Source organism: Maniola hyperantus, chromosome 8 (assembly GCF_902806685.2).
Source record: "Maniola hyperantus chromosome 8, iAphHyp1.2, whole genome shotgun sequence".
In the NCBI taxonomy this organism is placed as follows: domain Eukaryota; kingdom Metazoa; phylum Arthropoda; class Insecta; order Lepidoptera; family Nymphalidae; genus Maniola; species Maniola hyperantus.
Genome location: NC_048543.1, coordinates 15425377 through 15443042, shown reverse-complemented (window position 1 = coordinate 15443042; position 17666 = coordinate 15425377). Strand labels below are relative to the sequence as shown.

Here is a 17666-nt window from a genome sequence, read left to right as displayed (position 1 = left end):
ATCACACGAATCGCAGGGAGCCGCTGGATTCAGGCGACGCAAGACCGTGACGTGTGGAAGTCCCTACAAGAGACTCATGTTAAGCAGTAGACGTCTATCGGGTGCCAATGATGATGATGATGATGATGATGAAGGTATAAACTGAAAATCTATTAAAACGTCATAAATTTTTAGTTAATTTATTTGGTGATTGAAAAATCAGCCCTTACTGGTAAAAGCGCAATAACAACATTATATTGATAAACTATTGAGGCCAGTATCAGGATATTTATTGAAAGTCTGCCCGTGGCTTTTGTTCAGAAAATCTTAAATGCTGTTTATAAAAGCAACGTATCTAATAGTGAAAAAAAAAACAATTAGTGTGAAGCCAATCAAAACCTTATGTAACATAAACAAAAAATGGGCTTATACAAAATGTATAACTTAAATGAAAGTGAAAATATATGAAAATGACTTCGTACTTAAATCCTAATGTACGACGCGAAAAAGTTCCTCCAATTAGGACCAGGGACACATTTAGGGGAATTCGCTCAAATGCATAACCATTTTGTTATTTTATATAAGCTGTATTTACTATTAGTAGCTGCTTTACTGGTGTCCATATTTTTTTGTATATTTTTAAAATTCAGAAAGTTATAGGATTTTCTATAGGAAATTCAGTTCACAAAATTCTATGTCCCTAGCCTATTGGAGATTTGCGTCATCTTTTGTGAAACAAATTAAACAGTAATGACGTCATCTCAAACTTTGGCGTGTCCGATGCGGTCGACGTTATACCAATGACATCATATGAACTCGTTGAAATGCGTTGTTTGCTGTCATCGCATCGTTTAAGGCCAAGCGCGCATTGCGATGCGACTTTTATTGGATTTTTGCGATTGGATCTAGAAATTTTTATTGGACCATCTCGCAAGCTACTAAGAAAAAATATACAAACCAGTCTAGAATTTTCTGAAAAATCGGTATATATTTAAAAAAAACCTGCCTCATACTTTTTGAAAGGCGGCTAAACCAAGAAATAATCGCGCTATTACTTGTACTTTGCGATTCTAAATCCCATAATTTATTTGGTACACTCAATCTTTGCATGTAAGTGTCAAAAATGTTACGTCACTTGACCAACGGTGTCAGAAACGTCGTAACGGAATTCAAAACGAGACATATGTCAAATTCGAAAAAATTATTCTCTATCCCAAACATCAATAAATGAATTTGTTCATTTGAAAATATTTTCGTTATCTAGTTTTGCATTTACAAATCAATTGAATACTTCAGTATTCGAAAAATTTATTCTCCAACTTTTGGTAATTGACCGGCAGAATTTATATCGCGATGTATAATGTCAACGAAACAGTATCTGAAACGTTAGACACGCGACGTCGCGTGTCAAACAGTGTCAGAACTGTGACGTGGCGTGTCATGACGGGGTCATAACGTGTGTAGTGTCAGGAACAGGTTTAGCTTCGCGTGGAGTGAGCCCCGCGGCGGCGTACTATCGGTAGAGGCGCGCAAAGTCGCGCAGCAGCCGAGTCATCTCCTTGCATTTCTCTGCCCTAGAATTATAAAACAAATCTCAATTCAGAGCCTCAATAGCTCAACAGGTAAAGGAGTGGACTGAAAACCGAAAAGTCAACCAACGGTTCAAACCCTGCCCGTTGCACTATTGTCGTACCTACTCCTAGCACAAGCCTGACGCTTAGTTGGAGAGGAAAGGGGAATATTAGTCATTTAACAAGGCTAATATTCTTTTCAAATAAAAAACTTCAAAATATCTAAATACTAGCAGTTGCCCGCAACTTTGTACGCGTGGATTTAGGTTTTTAAAAATCCCACCCACATCTACAAAAACAATCAAGCAAAAAAAAATCACGTTTATTGTATGGGAGCCCCCTTAAATATTATTTTATTGTTTTTTTTTTTAGTTTTTGTTATTATAGCGGTTACAGAAATACATCATCTGTGAAAATTTCAACTGTCGTAACTATCACGGTTCATGAAATACAGCCTGGCTACAGTCGGACAGACAGACGGGCGGACAGCGGAGTCTTAGTAATAGGGTCCCGTTTTACCCTTTGGGTACGGAACCCTAAAAATATTAAAAAAAAATGATTGTGTGACCTCATAGCGTATTGGTGGAACTGCCAGCACTGCTGCTCGGTGGCGGCGGGCGGCGCGTGCGGCAGGCGGCGCAGCGCGCCCTGCAGCCAGTCCACGCCCATGCTCTTCTGCCACAGCAGCAGCTCCAGCAGCACCTCCGCCACCTGCGACCACACATGTCATGTAAGGAGTTTTTTTTTAAATTTATTATCAACATTTAAAAAAAACTATTAAATATTACAGTGCGACAAGGCTATCTTGGCGCGTGGCGAAAATTGGAACTAACGGTGACGTCAAGTGTCCCCTTTGTTCTTGTTTGAATAGTCTAAGCCTTTGTTCTCCAGCAGCGCCCCCCCGCAATGTCATTCAAGTGCCAAGAGAGCCTTGTCGCACTGTAGGTAGCATGCATTGCAAAAACCTCAGAGGTTTGCGTTTGACCCTCAATGCGTACCTCTGCGCAGTACATCTTGCCTACTTATCGTAAAATATCTAATCTAAATCAGCCTGTATTGTCCCACGTGTGGGCAAAGGCCTCCCTTCGATCCTTGCACCATTCCCTATTCTGTGCCTCTTCGCACGTAACTGTAAACTTGTCTAATTCATCACGCCAATGCAACGTCGCCTCGGCTACTACACTGGCGTTGGTGATTCTGGGGACTCCAGAAGATCGTAAAATAATCAAATGAACAATATTACTTAATTTTAAAACAAAGATCAGATAATGGGGCCGATTCTCTTGTACAAATGGGGCCGATTCTCTTGTACACAATCTCTAATCTAAACTAAATTAACAGGTCTAAATCTAGTGCTATCCTTTTCTGCAAGCAACTTCATGAAAGGGATAGCAATAGATTTAGACGAGTCATTTTAGTTTAGTTTAGAGATTGTGTACAATGGAATTAGCCACAATAACAAAGTAAACAAATAAATTTATACACACACACACACAGACACGCACGTACGCACGCAAGCGTGCACACACACACACACACACACACACACACACACAGCGAGAGCGAGCTTCACAACGATAAGGCCGCTAATTGTATTCTTTTACATGTTTCTTTTTGTGTCTTTTCTTTTTGGTATACAATAAAGAATATTAAACTAAACTAAATTTATTCTTTACTTATTGACCTGTTACTGCTACTATAAGACCTACCTACCTAACAAATTTCATGATTCTAGGTCAACGGGAAGTACCCTATATGTACCCGTATATGTTTCAGACAGACAACGAAGTGATCCTATTCATTTTTCCCTTTTTTGGATCCTATTTTCCTCTTGAGGCACGGAACCCTTTTTGGGGTTTTAGGGTAAAAAGCAAACACAAAATGGCGCCTGACCTCAGCGAGCATGTAGGAGTGTAGATGCAGCACGGAGGCCTCGAGCAGCGCGTGCGTCAGCGCCTCGCCGCAGCGCGTCAGCGCCGCGCTCACCAGACCTGCCACCGACACACACGATTCCATGTAAAAAGATGATAAAGGAAGATTTTTCTTGAAATATTTCCTGCAAAACATCCAAAAATAGAAAGATTTCATTGAAGTACAAAAAATAAAATTCATACATGTCTTTACATATATATATATACATATGTATATTATGTGTATTTACTTTATTTAATTAGTACACCCCTTCCGCTTTCTTTAATTTTTATATCCTCTACCCTAAGGTTGCCTGGAAGAGATCGCTATTTTAGAGATAAGGCCGCCTATTGTACATGCTGTATTTGTTATATGTCTATTGTTTTTGTTTTGGTGTACAATAAAGCATATTTTACTTTTACTTTACTTTACTTTACAGAGATGTCAATAACAATAAGTAATCTAAACAAACCGAAGTGCGAGTCGGACTCGGATTTTGTACCATCATACAACAAATGCCCTCCGAGCATTCGTGCAAGTAAATGCAGGGCAGCGCCATCTGTGATGTGGTTTAGTAAATTATTTGTTAAGCGCGACAGCCAAGATGGCGGTCCCTAGCCGGTGAAATTCCGGCTAGAAGACCAACACCGGGGTAACATGAATACCCCGCGCCCTACCCGGGTAAGGAGGCTACGCCTCGAGGCCCGTGCCCCCGGTTGGCCGAAATCAGGAAACACCGACCTGTCGCGCACTATGCCTACCTGCCAAATTTCATGATTCTATAGGTTTTGATTCCCTTTTCTTGACAGACACGACAGACAGACAGACGACGAAGTGATTCTATAAGGGTTCCTTTTTCCTTTTGAGGTGCGAAACCCTAAAAAACGGGTCAAGTGCGAGTCGGACTCGTACACGAAGGGTTCCGTACCATCGTACAAGAAATGACGCTTTAATTTTTGCTTTTACCCAGGGTATACCCATCTACTAAGGCTGAAGCGTTCCGCTAGATGTATCTGGAGGAAGGAGGCTGGAGGATGTACCTTTCAGGTGCTGGTCATCAGTCCTGGTGGCGGAGGCGAGGCGCGTGAGGTCGTGCAGGAACTTCATCAGGGAGCAGTTGGCGTCGCCGTGGTCCAGCGGGCACGCCGCCACGGCGCACTGCAGCACCGAGCCCAGGGTGTCCCCCTCCACTAAGGCCGAAGGGTTCCGCTGGAGGTATCTGTGGTGTGAGGAGTTTCACATTATATATTAGTTTAGTTCAGTGTTCAAGATAGCCGCGGTTATCCGGCCGCGTTGAGAAGGTCGCGCGTCGGCAACGGCTCGCGTGTTACGCGACCGCGTACGACTAGCAGACCACACATTTACTTTCATACACGACAACGAAAAGTGAACACGTCAGACGAATCTGTGTCTTACTTAGTTAATTAATAATTGTTCTCTAAAATAATAAAAGATAAAGTGTAATACAGTGCATTATTATTTTGGACGCCGAGATATCCCTCAACAATACGTGCAGGGCACTTGGCACCACTATACGGTCCTTCGAGCCGGATAACCGCGGCTATCTTGAACATTCAGTATTATAAGAGGAATGTGCAACATCCATATAAACTCAACAGAGTTTCTAGATGTCCAGCGAATAATTGTATAATTATTATTTGGCTGAAATAAAGAAAAAAAAATCATGGTGAAGAAAGGAAGAACCTCGTGAAGTTGAATTAAGAATTACATGACATAATAAAACCTCTTGCTGATTCATTTTTTTCATTTATAGACTACTAGAGGATGCCCTGCATCAGGAGAGGGCGCTGCAGTGCATACGAACGCATTGGGTCCGTATTTAAAGTGGATTATCAAATTGAAAATCGCAAATTTAGAGTGGTTTTTGTGATAAAAGTGTAAAACTATACATAAATCGCAAGTGAAAATGTTATCAAAGGTGTACATAATAAGAAAACTGTGAAAAAGGCTTATGAATATATCTTCTCTCAAGTCTCAACCGATCAAGTTCAAGTGTTGTAAACACAAGTCATAAAATATAAAGGCAAGTTATCGGCAAGTACAATTAAATCTGGACTAAAGTAATTACAAAAAGTATTTTCTATTGATATTACTGCAAATAATAGCATTATAAAGTAAAATCCAATAATAGGCTACTTGACTCATATCTAATTTCGTCCAATAAATGATTATTTATATAGTATTTTGCTTACAACAACGAAATATATCAATAACAATTATTAAAAACGCAGGATGGATATATAAATCCAATTTAAAAAAATTCAATTTTTATTTTTATTTGAAACGCAGAAAACGCTGTCAGCCATGATGTGACGTCATTAAATATGTAAACAAAGAAATGTCATTCCTATGTCACGCGGGGACTAACGTAGTATCCATATATATAAAATTTAGAGTCCTGACTAACTTATATATCAACACACAGCCTAAACATCTAAACAGCTGGGCCTAGATACATGAAATTTGGTGAGTGTGTTCTTTGTAGGTAAAGAGAAGGTATCCACTAGGAAAGGATTTTTTGAAATTCCACCTCTGAGTGGGTTAAATGGAGGTTTGAAATTTATGAAGTCCACGCGGGCGAAGTCACGAGCATAAAGCTAGTTTTTATATATTTCTAAAAACTCATAGTAAACGTAAAAAATATCGTTTTCTCTTTATAAATTGAATAAGTTATTAAGTAAGACTTACAACAAAGTGATCTTTGCAAAAATAAATTTGGGTTGAAGTCGTTAGTCATATATGATCCCTTTAAGCAAGTCTTTGCGTGTTACGTATATTTATTTCACTGGGCACTCTAATCCACAACTTTCCTGTGGTCTTTATCGATGCGTTTTTTACATTCTCGGATGATGCAATAACGATAATTACTATATTTTTCATGTAAACTAGTATAGAAGTCATGTTTATTAAACTTTGGTAGGTTATGCTCAGTATATATAATGTACTCTGTGGTTATGCTGTTGTTTACAAATGCATGACGTCAGAGCACAGATAATCTATCGGCCAAACATGGCCGACAGTGTTTTCACCTGTCTAAGAAAAATATTTTTTTAAATTAAAGTTTTACGGTTTTTAGGGCGCAAAAAAATATAGTGTTAATTTTTTTGATATAATAGGACAAATATTAACCATTTAAGACCAACTTAAAAAAATTGTCAAGTAGCCTATCTTTTCAACGAAAATAATAAAAACCAAATTTAGTGAACTGTTGAGGGTTGTCTGAAAAATAATAGGCTACTTGACTCATATCTAATTTCGTCCAATAAATGATTATTTATTATAGTATTTTGCTTAAGACAACGAAATATATCAATAACAATTATTAAAAACGCAGGATGGATATATAAATCCAATTTAAAAAAATACAATTTTTATTTTTATTTGAAACGCAGAAAACGCTGTCAGCCATGATGTGACGTCATTAAATATGTAAACAAAGAAATGTCATCCCTATGTCACGCGGGGACTAACGTAGTATCCATATACATAAAATTTAAAGTCCGTAAAAGTTTGTCAGGACTTTAAATTATCTACTTTTTTTACATTCTCGGATGATACAATAACGATAATTACTATATTTTTCATGTAAACTAGTATAGAAGTCATGTTTATTAAACTTTGGGAGGTTGTGCTGTTGTTTACAAATGCATGACGTCAGAGCACAGATAATCTATCGGCCAAACATGGCCGACAGTGTTTTCACCTGTCTAAGAAAAATATATTTTTAAATTAAAGTTTTACGGTTTTTAGGGCGCAAAAAAATATAGTGTTAATTTTTTTGATCTAATAGGACGAATATTAACCATTTAAGACCTACTTAAAAATAGGGTCAACTAGCCTATTAGACAAGTATACACCGCGGGTTCGCAGATAACGATTACTTATTTCGACACTGTGTTCTAACAATCGGTTGGCTCAATGTGAACATCGCTGGACTGAATATCAAGATTACCCTGATCGATCCCCGCTGCTAAAGAGTGCACTTTTCGTTTTTTTTTTTTTTTTTTTTTTTTTTTTTCTTAAGTATTTTTTGTTTTAATAAAAACAAAGATGGAAGAAATTGTACTACTATTGAAAAAGATACAAGAAGATATTAATGAAACAAAAGATAGTGTCAAAAACAGTGAAATAAACTTACTTAAGAAAATCAACGAAAAATTTGACGATATCCAAATTAAATTGCAAAATCTGGAGGTCACAGTTAATTCACAAGAACAACGACTAGACCTTCTCGAAAAACAAGCCAGGGAGAGAAATATCGTTGTTTTTGGTGTTGAGGAAAAAGAACAGAATTACGAAGATTTACATAATAATTTCCTCGAGATATTCAATAATAATATGAAAATAGATTGTACTAGTCTCGAAATACAATATATCAAAAGAATTGGTAAATAATGCGATAAACCTAGACCTGTTGTCGTTAAACTTTCTACATTCAAAAGAAAAATTGAAATTTTACGTAATAAAAAAACACTTGAACAGTTGAATTACTATATAAAAGAAGACTACCCATTAAAAATTTTACAAAAAAGAAAAGAACTTCAAGAAATGGCGAAGGAAGAACGAGAAAAAGGCAAAAAAGTAATAATCAAATATGATAAGTTAATTGTCGTTCCACAAAAAGAGCCAAGTGAAAATACAAAACGAGGGAATAAACGCAATCTTTCTGAAACCCCTCCCGATAAGCATAGCAAATTTACAAGGAAACCAAAAAAGACGTCCCAAAACCAAAAAAATAGCACCTTGACATCTTACTGGACCAACATAGACACCCCAAACAATCAAAACGAAAAATGCAAGAATCCAGAGCCTACAGCAACACCTTAACATAATGTATAAACAGAGTTATCTAATAAACATAAAACTTACAACCTAAGGTGCCTCCTCCTCCTCCAAGACGGCCGGTCACCGTGGAGGAGTACGACCGCAACCCCCCCGGTTCTAATATATTAATCACTATCACTCAAAATACATATATACATAAATATTTATGATAAATGCGTATATAATATATTTACATATGTTAAAAACAGGATTTATTTACATAATTAAGCAATACTTACCTACGAAAGGCTATTAAGATATTTACTAATGTGTGAAAGGCTATGATGATACTAATGTGACTCGTGAAGAATCCAAGGAAGAAAAATATAAAAAGAATTTACCTAACTAATTTATATAATTATTATGGAATATTCAAGATTTTGCTTTTAGGAAATATAGAAAATAAAGACAGAACCGGGGGGAGGCCTTATACCCAAATATGGGATCCTTATCTGGACTGAATAGTAATACCTATCTACTAAATACTACTACTAAATAAATAGATAATTAGGCAATAGTAATTAGCAATAGATATAAATGTAGGTATATACTAGTTTAAAACTTCTGTAAACTAACAGTTTTACTAACCGACACTGCACATAACATTATATACCTAACATGTAAACCTCATAAACGCATACACATACAAATGTCAAAACATATAATATACTAAACACATATTAACAAAACTAACATAAAGGTAAAAATTGTAAAATAATTAACTAGATAGTTGTAAGAAAGCTTATTGTAATTTTAAAGATAAGGAAAATAAATAAAGGCTTAATAAAAATAATAATAGAGGATGCCCGCGACTTCGTCCGCGCGGATTTAGGTTTTTAAAAATCCTGTGGGAACTCTTTAATTTTCCGGGATAAAAAGTAGCCTATGTCCTTCCCCGGGATGCAAGCTATCTCTGTACCAAATTTCGTCAAAATCGGTTGAACGGTTGAACCGTGAAAAGCTAGCAGACAGACAGACACACTTTCGCATTTATAATATTAGTATGTTGGCGCTTGACCACAATCAGACCTGTTGACAAGTGATGCTGCAGACTAAGATGGGGCACGCTTGCCTAGACAATGTCTATTCACTCTTGCCTTAAAGGTACCCATACTATAAGAAGAGGGAAAAGTTGATGCCGGAAGGGTATTCCATATCTTCAACATCAATCAATCAATCTTAACATAGCTTGCACTGTAACCTTATTTTTAATCTTAGATAAATACCTACCTTAATTAAGTGAACGTAGACTAGTAAACCGAGCGTCAATTTACCGGTTAATTGTTTATTGTTAATTCTATTAGGTACCCACGACACAGGCAGTGGCGTGCACAGAGTTTGAAGCCAGGGTAAGCATTAGTAAGATAGGCCTTAGATACACCTTATAGAGACCTGTTGAATGGCAGGTCATAAAGAAAAATGAGCACTGGTCATTTCAACTAGGGTAAGCAGTACTTTTATGCCTCTTTGAATTGCACGCCACTGGACACAGGACTACCTAGTGTGGGTACCATAACACAATGTTATAATTGATTGATCTATGGTAAATAAATATTATTTAATTTAAAAAAAAAAAAAAAAAAAAATCTTTAAAAAAAAAAAAAAAATATCAAATTATAGTTTTCACGAATGGACTCCTCTCGCACCAGCGTCACCTGATGGAAGGAGGTGTGTACTCACCGCACGCACAGACGGAAGAGGTCGTCCACGGTGTCGGGGTTGTCGCGCATGGCCGCGGGCGCGTCGAGCAGCGCCAGCGCGCGCGGCAGCATGGCGCGCAGCAGGCCGGCGAGCTCGCGGTGCGCGTCGCCGCCGCCCGCGGGCTCGGCCAGCGCGTCGCACAGCACCGCGCACAGGTACAGCAGGCAGGAGTGCGCGCGCGCGTTGTACAGCGCGGGCAGGGCTCCGCACAGCGCGGGCAGCAGCGGCGCCGCGTGCCGGCCCGCGCTGCGCACCATGAAGCGCACGCAGCGGCACGCGCGCTCCATCACGCGCCCGTCCGCCACGTACCTGCGCACGTCAATACAATACACTCAACTCTAAACAGACATTTTACGAGACATTTCACCGCGATTAATAGCCTCAACTGGTGACAGAAGGGCTGGCTCATTTTTTGCGCAACGGATCAGCCTGGCTGTCCAGCGCGGAAATGCAGCCAGTATTCTTGGCACCATTCCACGTGGTCATGATTTATATAGTAATTAGATAAGGCTAGCTTTAAGTTTTATTGTATAAAAAAAAAAAAAAAAAAAAACTCTAAACTAAATCTTACAATCTATCAGTCGTGTGAGGTCGATGATGTTTGTCAGCCCTAGCACAGACTACGGTCTATTTGGGCTGCAAATTGCAAACACCAGTCTCAGCTTTTGTATAGTGCTTTGGTCTAAAATTGTGGTGTAAAATCTTTTTTTCCATTATGTATAATATGAAAACATAAATAAATAAATCTGAAAACTTTCATAGTGTGCACTACCTAAATAGTTAAAGACTTACTTTCGAAGGTGTTTTTACTGACATAGTATTAATTCTCATCAAAATAAAATTGTTGGTCATCTCAAGTATTTAATTTAGACGAAAGTTGCCCTTGGTAAGTATATAATAATATGCAGTGCAAGATTCTATTTAGGTGGGCCCACGGGCCTAATTTGCTATTTTACGTAGTTATTCTTTAATTAATTTGTTTATTGTTCCGTCGTTAAAAAACAAAATAAGCCTAAAATCATCCCGTTAAGAAGCCTCATTTCAACATTATATGAACAGGGGCTTACTTGTTCATGACCTGGTTGATGACAGGCCAAGCGTCCTGGAAGGCGGGCATGCAGGGGTGGCTGCCCGTCACGGAGGACGGCAGCACGTCCACGTCGCGGAACAGCGCGGCGAGCCGGTCCAGCCACAGCACGGGGTCGGTGACGGTGCCCTTCTTCAGCTCCTTGGTGTTCTTCAGCAGGTCCGTCAGCCCAGCCAGTTGCACCGACGTGGCTTCCCGCATCGCCACTGTTAGCTGCCGGCACAACGTCCGACGTGAGTACAGCCGGGTGTAAGATAATATGTATAAAACGTACGACATTCAATATTACTACTTACTACACTTATAGAATACTAGCTTATGCTCGCGACTTCATCCGCGTGGTTACACAAATTTCAAACCCCTATTTCAACTCCTTAGAGGAACAATTCAATCCGAGCCTCCTCGTATACCTTGGTTTGTAAATAGTAAAATTAATAGAAATAAGTTAGTTATAGCATTTAGACTTAGATCCGGACACATGCCATTAGGCAAGTTTAAACACTTAATGAGGAAAAGGGATTCTCCCAATTGCGAAGTATGTGGTAAGGTAGAAGATGTCTCGCACTTACTATTGGCATGTGTTCGTAATCAGAATTTGAGAGAAGCACTAACGTGTGAACTAAATTTAAATTTTATGAATATTGGTATTTTTAACTGTATTTTGAACAAACCTTCGAGCATTTCGGCAATGAAAGTGTATAAATTTGTTAGTGATTCTCTCAAATTGATATAGTTTTAGGTTTAATTATGTAGTTTGATTTTAATTTAGTTTGTAACGATGGGTCTGGCATATAGATTATCTGTAAAAGCCCCTTACAAAATAACAGATAAAAAAAAAAAAAAAAAAACTCCTTAGAGGTTGAAATTTCAAAAATCATTTCTTAGCGGATGCCTACGTCATAATAGCTATCTGCATACCAAATTTCAGCCAGATTCGTCCAGTAGTTTGAGCTGTTGATAGATCAGTCAGTCAGTCAGTCAGTCACCTTTTCATTTTATATATTTAGAGATACTAGAGGTACGCTACATTATATTATACGCTAAATACAGATAGTACCTGGTCGTGCGGCAGTCGCCCTATCGCGGCCGCCAGTGCTCGCATCAGCGTGGACGAGGTGTGCAGCGGAAGGGCAAGCTCGTCGGCCAAGCGCGCGGCTTGCAGCAGCGTCGACGCGTGCGGCGCCGTGTGGCTGCGACATGCCTTGCAGATGTTCTGGAACAGGGAATACATCATCATCAACATATCACCAGCACGAGTACGAGAGGTTGGTGGGGCCATGGGAGGTGCAGGGTTGTCCCAGATATCACCAGCCAACTACTTAGCACGGGTCTCTCCTTAGAATGAGAAGGGTTACATTTATTTAAAAAAAAGCAAAATCAAACGAAAATGACGTCCATTTTCAAATCCAAGATGGCCTACATACATTTTTTTAAATACCATATCCTAATTCGGAATGAATAAGTGTTACCGCATGGGTCTTTATATAGGTAGAGGTAGCCTTCCGTTCGTTATTAAATAGCGACGAAGTCACGGGCATCATCTACTGATACTATTAAATAGCGACGAAGTCCCGGGCATCATCTACTGATACTATAAATATCGACGAAGTCCCGGGCATCATCTACTGATACTATTAAATAGCGACGAAGTCACGGGCATCCTACTGATACTATTAAATAGCGACGAAGTCCCGGGCATCATCTACTGATACTATAAATATCGTCGAAGTGCCGGGCATCATCTACTGATACTATTAAATAGCGACGAAGTCCCGGGCATCATCTATTGATACTATTAAATAGCGATGAAGTCCCAGGCATCATCTACTGATACTATAAATATTGAAGAAGTCCCAGGCATCATCTACTGATACTATAAATATCGACATATAACGATACTAATAAAAGACGACAAACTTCTGTCTTGCGGCCATATTGGCTACATACTAGCATTAAGCAGGAACTGTCAAGCAATACCCAGTAGCATTTAATAGGGTAATAAGTATCACAGATCACTTACCTGCAAAGCAGTGGCAGCGGCGTTGGCTAACCTCTGGTCATGCAAAGCCCTGATGAGGTTCTGCAGACTGGCCTCCAGGCACTCGGGGTGCTTCTCGATCCACTCGCACAGCTCTCCCAGCAGCAGGATGCACGTCTTGCGCACTGCGGGGTGACTGTTCTCGGGCATCGACAGTATAGCTTCCACCACTTTTGGCACATACTCATATTCTTCACTGTAAAAACATGAAAATAGCTAATTATGTTACAAGTGTGCAAAGTAGAAAAATATTGTCTAAAATATAGCAACTCAAAACAGCTGGATCGACGTGAATGAAAATGAATGCTGTTCACAGCCATATTGTTCATAGTTTATATGATAGTGATATTACCTACAATTCAAGGATATATATAGGGATATATTATAGGAATGATATGAAGCTACAATATCAATTGCCATCGTCAAATCCGTTCAAACACTTTCTGACCAACAGAGTTGTTCACATATGGAATAAATTATTGTCAGCCCAGGTCTTTAACTATATCCATGCGAAAATCACGTCAATCCATTGCGACGTAATTGAAGGGCAAACCAACAAACAAATACACTTTCGCATTTATAATATGGGTACTGATATACAAAAATATTACCACACTTGCGCAACGATAAAATGGTACCACACAGTCCCTGTAGATAGCCACTGAATCAAAACCTAATGTAATAACCACCGGTAATAACTGATAAGGTGATGAGAAAGGGGTGAATGAAGAATGGAGGATCTTATTTGGTGGTATACTCTCGTTAAGGTCTATGTCCAGCAGTGGACCACTCACGGCAGTATATTCTTGGCGACGGCCTGCATGATGAAGAGCGCCGCCTCCGTCTGCTCCCACGCCAGGTCAGCCTGCAGCGTGGCGAACATCTGGCGGAACACCGCACTCGACCCCACTATGAACACTACGTCCTTGATCAGTTCCATCACCTTCATCCTGAAGTCCTGCACAACACAATATGGATAACGACATTACAACATACCACAGTGCGACAAGGCTCTCTTGGCACTTGAATGACATTGACAGGGGCGCACTGTTGGAAAACAAATGGGCTTAGAATATTCAAACAAGAACAAAGGGCAACTGACGGCAACTTGACGGCAACGTTAGTTCCGATTTTCGGCACGCGCCAAGATATAGCCTTGTCGCACTGTAGTCGACACTCCCGACTATTTCCCCGTAGGTTGTAGGTTGAGGTTTTTAAAAATCCTCTTCGATTTACCGAGATCAAAAGTAGCCTATGTCCAAAGTCGTATTTTTTCGACATTTTGCATGATAAATCAAAAAACTATTATGCATAAAAATAAATAAAAATCTGTTTTAAGAATGTACAGGTAAAGCCTTTTCATATGATATCCGACTTGTTATAGGTATCTATCTTATTATAGATAGTTATCTTACTTTGAAAGCCTGAAAATACTAATAAGACCTACCTACCTGCCAAATTTCATGATTCTAGGTCAACGGGAAGGGAAGGTATATAGGTTTCTTGATGGACACAACAGACAGACAGACAACGAAGTGATCCAAGGGTTCCTTTTTCTTTTTGAATATGGAACCCTAATAATAACAGTTTTCTGACTGAAACAGGAAACCCTGTAAAAGGCTTTTATTTTATTTGTATGGTGAATGAAACTTACAAAGAAGTCATCTTCGTCAGGCAGCTGCATAAGGTCCGGTTCACACTGACAGTGGCGCGCCAGGGCTTCTATCAACCTCTCTATGTGCGGCTTGAAGGCGTCCGTCAGAGGTTGGTAGTCTCGCTCATACACCTCCTCAGACAGCCGAAACCACAGGTTGAACGTTATTTTTGCTACCTGAAAGTATTTAGAACTAGATGATGCCCGCGACTTCGTCTGCGTGGATTTAGGTTTTTAAAAACCTGTGGGAACTATTCTATTTTCCGGGATAAAAAGTAGCTTATGTCCTTCCCCGGGATGTAAGCTATCTCTATACCAAATTTCTTCAAGATCGGTTGAATGGTTGAGCCGTGAAAAGCTAGCAGACAGACAGACAGACAGACACACTTTTGCATTTATAATATTAGTATGGATAGAAAACTTTAATATTTAGGTAGAGTTAACCTTGCTTCCTATACGCCTAGTGTATTAGTGTATGTAGCACCTAGGATATTTTATCCCAGCCTCCTAATTGTCTGCTTCCTAATTGGGTATTTGCCTATAGCCATACTAATATTATAAATGCGAAAGTGTGTCTGTCTGTCTCTCTGTGTGTTAGCTAGCTTTTCACGGCCCATTCTTTCAACCGATTTTGATCAAATTTGGTACAGAGATAGCTTGCATCCTGGGGAAGGATATAGGCTACTTTTTATCCCGGAAAATCAAGGGGTTCCCATAGGATTTAAAAAAATCTAAATCCAAGCGGTTGCTGGCCTCATCTAGTAACTTTATAAGAGCATTTGATAGTGAAATAAATCTAAAACTGATACAAATGCTTATTGCTTTTCAAGCACCAAGAAGCAACTACTCTTTTCAAAAATCAGTATCATGTTAATTTCAGGTCCTTGTAGTAAATAACATAACAACCATGCCCTAATTTTTTTTTTGATTTTTTTTCAAACTTCGTCAAACCTCTGCATGTAATATCATATCCTTGTAAGTATGGTTTAATAACATTGTTTATTATAATATAGTCCACTTACTTCATAGTCATGATGTCCCACACACATTAAAACCAATTCCAAGGATCTCATGGCAAAGTGTGCACTTCCATTGGCTGTACTCAATATTATTTTCCCTAAGAATGTCTCTGCCAACTCTGTGAACACTCGTGCATAGTTGGCAGCCTTCTCCTCCTCCTCGTGAGCCACTACCATGTGGTAGCTAGCTTCTAATGCTGACACATTATCAAATAACAACTTCTCCACCTCAGTATTATTGCTATTCTCTTCTAGACAGTGGAGTATTGCACAAATACAATCAGATGCGGCATCGTGTAAGATATTGATAGAGGTGTGATCCTGTAGAACTCGAAAACTGAACCCTATCACTGCATTCTGAGGCACTTCCTGTATACTAATAGCTTTAACTTGTATCCACGATGTCATACACTTAATAATCTTTAATGCTATATGAGAATTGGGATTACTATTGATACATTCTTTAAGAAAAAACGACACAGCTTGTGAATTTGCACGCAGCTCTGTTTTGATTTCCTCTCTACGGTTCTCGCCGAGTTTTAAGCTTGACGAGTCGATTTCCTGAGGTAACACTGTCAATATTTCTAATAGAACAAAGTAATTTTTGTTTGAAAATAACTTAATAAGGTCGCTGACACAATTTTGCCATGACAGCATCTGTAATGCCAGGTCGGCTAGAGCTAGGGATAACTGAGTGAGGATCGGCGGACTAGTCTCGGGGGAGATGCCTTCTAAATGCGCCACTAACGAGTCTCTGAGCGAAACGACAGCTTCCTGCGGTAGTTCAGATAGGTTATGTTGCACTTTGGATCGCATCGTCTGTGCAGCAAAAAAAACACGACGGCACATCTTTCTTCTGCTGTAAAAGCTGATCAGCCACTTTCCACGAGTGAATCTGCAACAACATAGGTAACTTAGGTTTATTAAATTAAACGACATATTTAGGGCACGGAAACTATTGAATCTTAGAACGCATTTGATTAGTTTATGTATGAAGCGAGTTTAATTTACCGATTTCTGTACGTCTCCAAGCCAAGTGGAAGCTTTTTCTTTCTCGTTTCCATTGGGGTTATCATACAAGGCACTTATGGCCTGGTAAATAGTGTCCATTGAGGGCGATTCCATGCTTATCACTGCACTTTACTGTATGAGTAAACCTCAAAGTCTTATTGTTAAAACATGTAAGCCATTAATCATCATAATATATTTAAAATTAATGTTAAAAATACACTAAAAACAGACAATTTGAGAAAATCCAGTGATAGAAGTTAGAACTCTAATTCGTGGTCTGTGAAAGAAATCAAACAACGTCAATCAAAAAAGCAAAAAAAAAAGCTTTTCTTTTACCAACTGGCTTTACGGCTCTGGATTCTTTTGAGCCTAAATTACATAAAAACACCATCTCTCTCGCTCTAATTTGTTAGTCGAAGTGGGATAACGATATGTACCTAGTTATTTTAGGTGTTTGCTTTTGCTTCAAGTAGGTATAAGTTGTGTTGTTGTCATGTTCTATTCTGTTCTGTTGTAGTGGGGTCCCTTTGCTCCAGAATGGCTCCAGAGATGTGCTTCCTATATTAAAGGTTCGTACTGTTACACCTTTGGTATGTATACAATAGTGCTAACGCAAGCACACCCCACCTAAGCTCTCCTAACAAGAGGCTAGACGACAACAGTCAGTCTCGAGGGTAACGTCAACCAGTTAACACGTCTTTCCGGTTATTTGTTTTCGTAATATAAATTGTGTAGAAACTAATTAAATAGTTTTAGGGAAATAAAATCTTTTTTTAAAAAGCCTTTCCCCAAAGATCCCGTAACAATTTGGTGGCAGCGGTGGGATCCTGAACATTCCGGTTTGCCTAAA

At 39.1% G+C, this 17666-nt stretch overlaps 2 protein-coding genes across 2 annotated transcripts in view; one reads left to right on the top strand and one right to left on the bottom strand.

Annotated features, from left to right (window-relative positions):
* Window positions 1–17666, top strand: part of Caf1-105 (chromatin assembly factor 1, p105 subunit) — a 120845-nt gene that overhangs the window by 11641 nt on the left and 91538 nt on the right. The window lies entirely within an intron of this gene.
* Window positions 1305–17109, bottom strand: Tnpo-SR (transportin 3). The gene is given in 13 exon segments (XM_034971409.2): window positions 1305–1553; window positions 2119–2261; window positions 3444–3541; window positions 4502–4680; window positions 9987–10316; window positions 11075–11307; window positions 12152–12307; window positions 13115–13328; window positions 13927–14090; window positions 14787–14963; window positions 15809–16639; window positions 16641–16700; window positions 16817–17109. Coding segments are annotated over 13 exon segments (2760 nt in total). The 5' UTR covers window positions 16931–17109; the 3' UTR covers window positions 1305–1492.